Source organism: Lipotes vexillifer, unplaced genomic scaffold (assembly GCF_000442215.2).
Source record: "Lipotes vexillifer unplaced genomic scaffold, Lipotes_vexillifer_v1.1 scaffold513, whole genome shotgun sequence".
NCBI lineage: Eukaryota > Metazoa > Chordata > Mammalia > Artiodactyla > Lipotidae > Lipotes > Lipotes vexillifer.
The window spans coordinates 1721571-1723455 of record NW_006777952.1 but is presented as its reverse complement, the minus strand read 5'-3'; the positions used below and the strand labels follow the sequence as shown (position 1 = coordinate 1723455).

At 36.8% G+C, this 1885-nt stretch overlaps 1 protein-coding gene across 2 annotated transcripts in view; it reads left to right on the top strand.

Annotated features, from left to right (window-relative positions):
• Positions 1-1885, top strand: part of VPS8 (VPS8 subunit of CORVET complex) — a 282734-nt gene that overhangs the window by 21793 nt on the left and 259056 nt on the right. For both annotated transcript variants that reach the window (XM_007451396.1, XM_007451397.1), the window contains exons 5-6: positions 244-276; positions 1228-1282. In XM_007451396.1, coding sequence (XP_007451458.1) covers positions 244-276; positions 1228-1282 — 88 coding nt within the window. The remainder of the gene's footprint in view (positions 1-243; positions 277-1227; positions 1283-1885) is intronic.

The following is a 1885-nucleotide window of genomic DNA, read 5'->3' as shown; positions in this document are numbered from 1 at the left end:
CTTTCCCTTTACATTTTCATTTATAATCAGTACCCTTCCTGAAACAGTAAAAGAAAATGATCTACTCTTGTGCTCTTTATATTTTGTTGGTATATACAACTTTTGTAGTTTCTCTTATTTGGGGGCAAAAATGACAGTTCTACCTCTTGTCTGAATTGTATATGTAAAGAGAGGGCCTTATACCATTTTCTGCTTAAAAATGGGAATGTCTTTTCAAATACTGTTTTTTAAAATTTTATTTAGGACAAAGTAGATGCTGGCTTGCCTACAGCAATTGTAAGTATACTTTAAAACCTTTAAAGGTAAGCTTTCTATCTGATCAGGTTTTCTTAGATTTATTCTTCCGATATTCAAAGTTATTACATAAATTTTGTGATAATTAATTCATGTCATTTATTGCCAGTAATCAGGTTTAAAATTTGTCCGTGTTGAATGTTCTCATTCTTTCTATTTTCAGTTTTCTTTTTATGTTTTGTTTTTTAAGAAAAATAATGATTAGCCTTTTCCCAATTTATTTGTATGTGGTGCTTCCCTGCCCAAGTATATTTGCTCCTTCTGTGACTTGGCCTCGCTTTGGTTATAGGGAGTGGAAAAACAGTGTTTGGTAAAATCACTTTGTGGTAAATAGTACACTTAACAGCTCTGAACTCCATTGCCAAGCCTGCCAAATAGTAAATCTGTGGAGTGATTATAGAGAACTGGGGGATATTGAAAGCACACTAGTGCCCACTTTTCTATTTTCAACTATTTCCAGCTGCCTCCTGTAGCTTTCTTATTAGATAGTCAATTGGTGAGGAAGTGGGCTGGGTTTTGAGTATTTCTGGTGCCTTTTGGCTCCTGTGAATAAGCTGGAGAAGGGCTTTCTTGTCCCTTTCCCACACCTCATAGGAGGCTCTTGGTTGGGTAGCATAAGTGCCTCTTACTTTCTGTGGACCCCTGAATTTTTCAAACAATTGCTTTAGAGGAAGTTAAGTGGCATGTTTTTGCCTATAATGTTGAACATATGATATTTTAATATTGTTACCCTTAGAGTAAATTTAGAGGGATTCCCAGAAATAAGATGTTCTGAGTTTCATTTCCTGTTTTGCCTCCTAGATGAAATTTTCCTTATTTATAATAGTTGGTATGTTATCTGGTGCCTAGAGGAAAGAAAACCAGCAAACTCAATTCTGATTATTTCAAGATCCCTGTAATGTCTTAAAATGTAATCTTCTCTTTTGTTCTCAGGCAGTGTCGAGTCTGATAGCAGTGGGTACATCTCATGGATTGGCTTTAATATTTGGTAAATTTTCTAACTACTTTCCTTATTTTAAATATTAAGTATTTGGGTTTTTTTTTTAATAATGTCTTTTAATCACAGTTTATATAGTAAACTTAATTTTTTTGAAAAAAGCCAGAAAAACTTGAAAAGTAGCGGTCAGCATTTTTATAGTTACAAATTACTTGACTCAGCTTTATTTTTTTTTTTATTTTTTTATTTTTTTTCCTTGCGTTATGCGGGCCTCTCACTGTTGTGGCCTCTCCCATTTGCGGAGCACAGGCTCCGGACGCGCAGGCTCAGCGGCCATGGCCCACGGGCCCAGCCGCTCCGCGGCACGTGGGATCTTCCCGAAACGGGGCACGACCCCGCGTCTCCTGCATCGGCAGGCGGACTCTCAAGCACTGCGCCACCAGGGAAGCTCTCAGCTTTATTTTGTTGCTCACTGCAAGTTTATTTTCTTCTTTATGAATTCATAAGCTATCATATCATATCTTTTGACTCTCTGCAGACCTAGACAAAAAGGATATAAAGTTGAGAGGTTGTCATTTTGTCTTCCTCTGGTTTGTGGTGGTGCTAATGTTTTATTCTAAATCATATCTGAGTAGTAGGTATTTGAAAAGATCT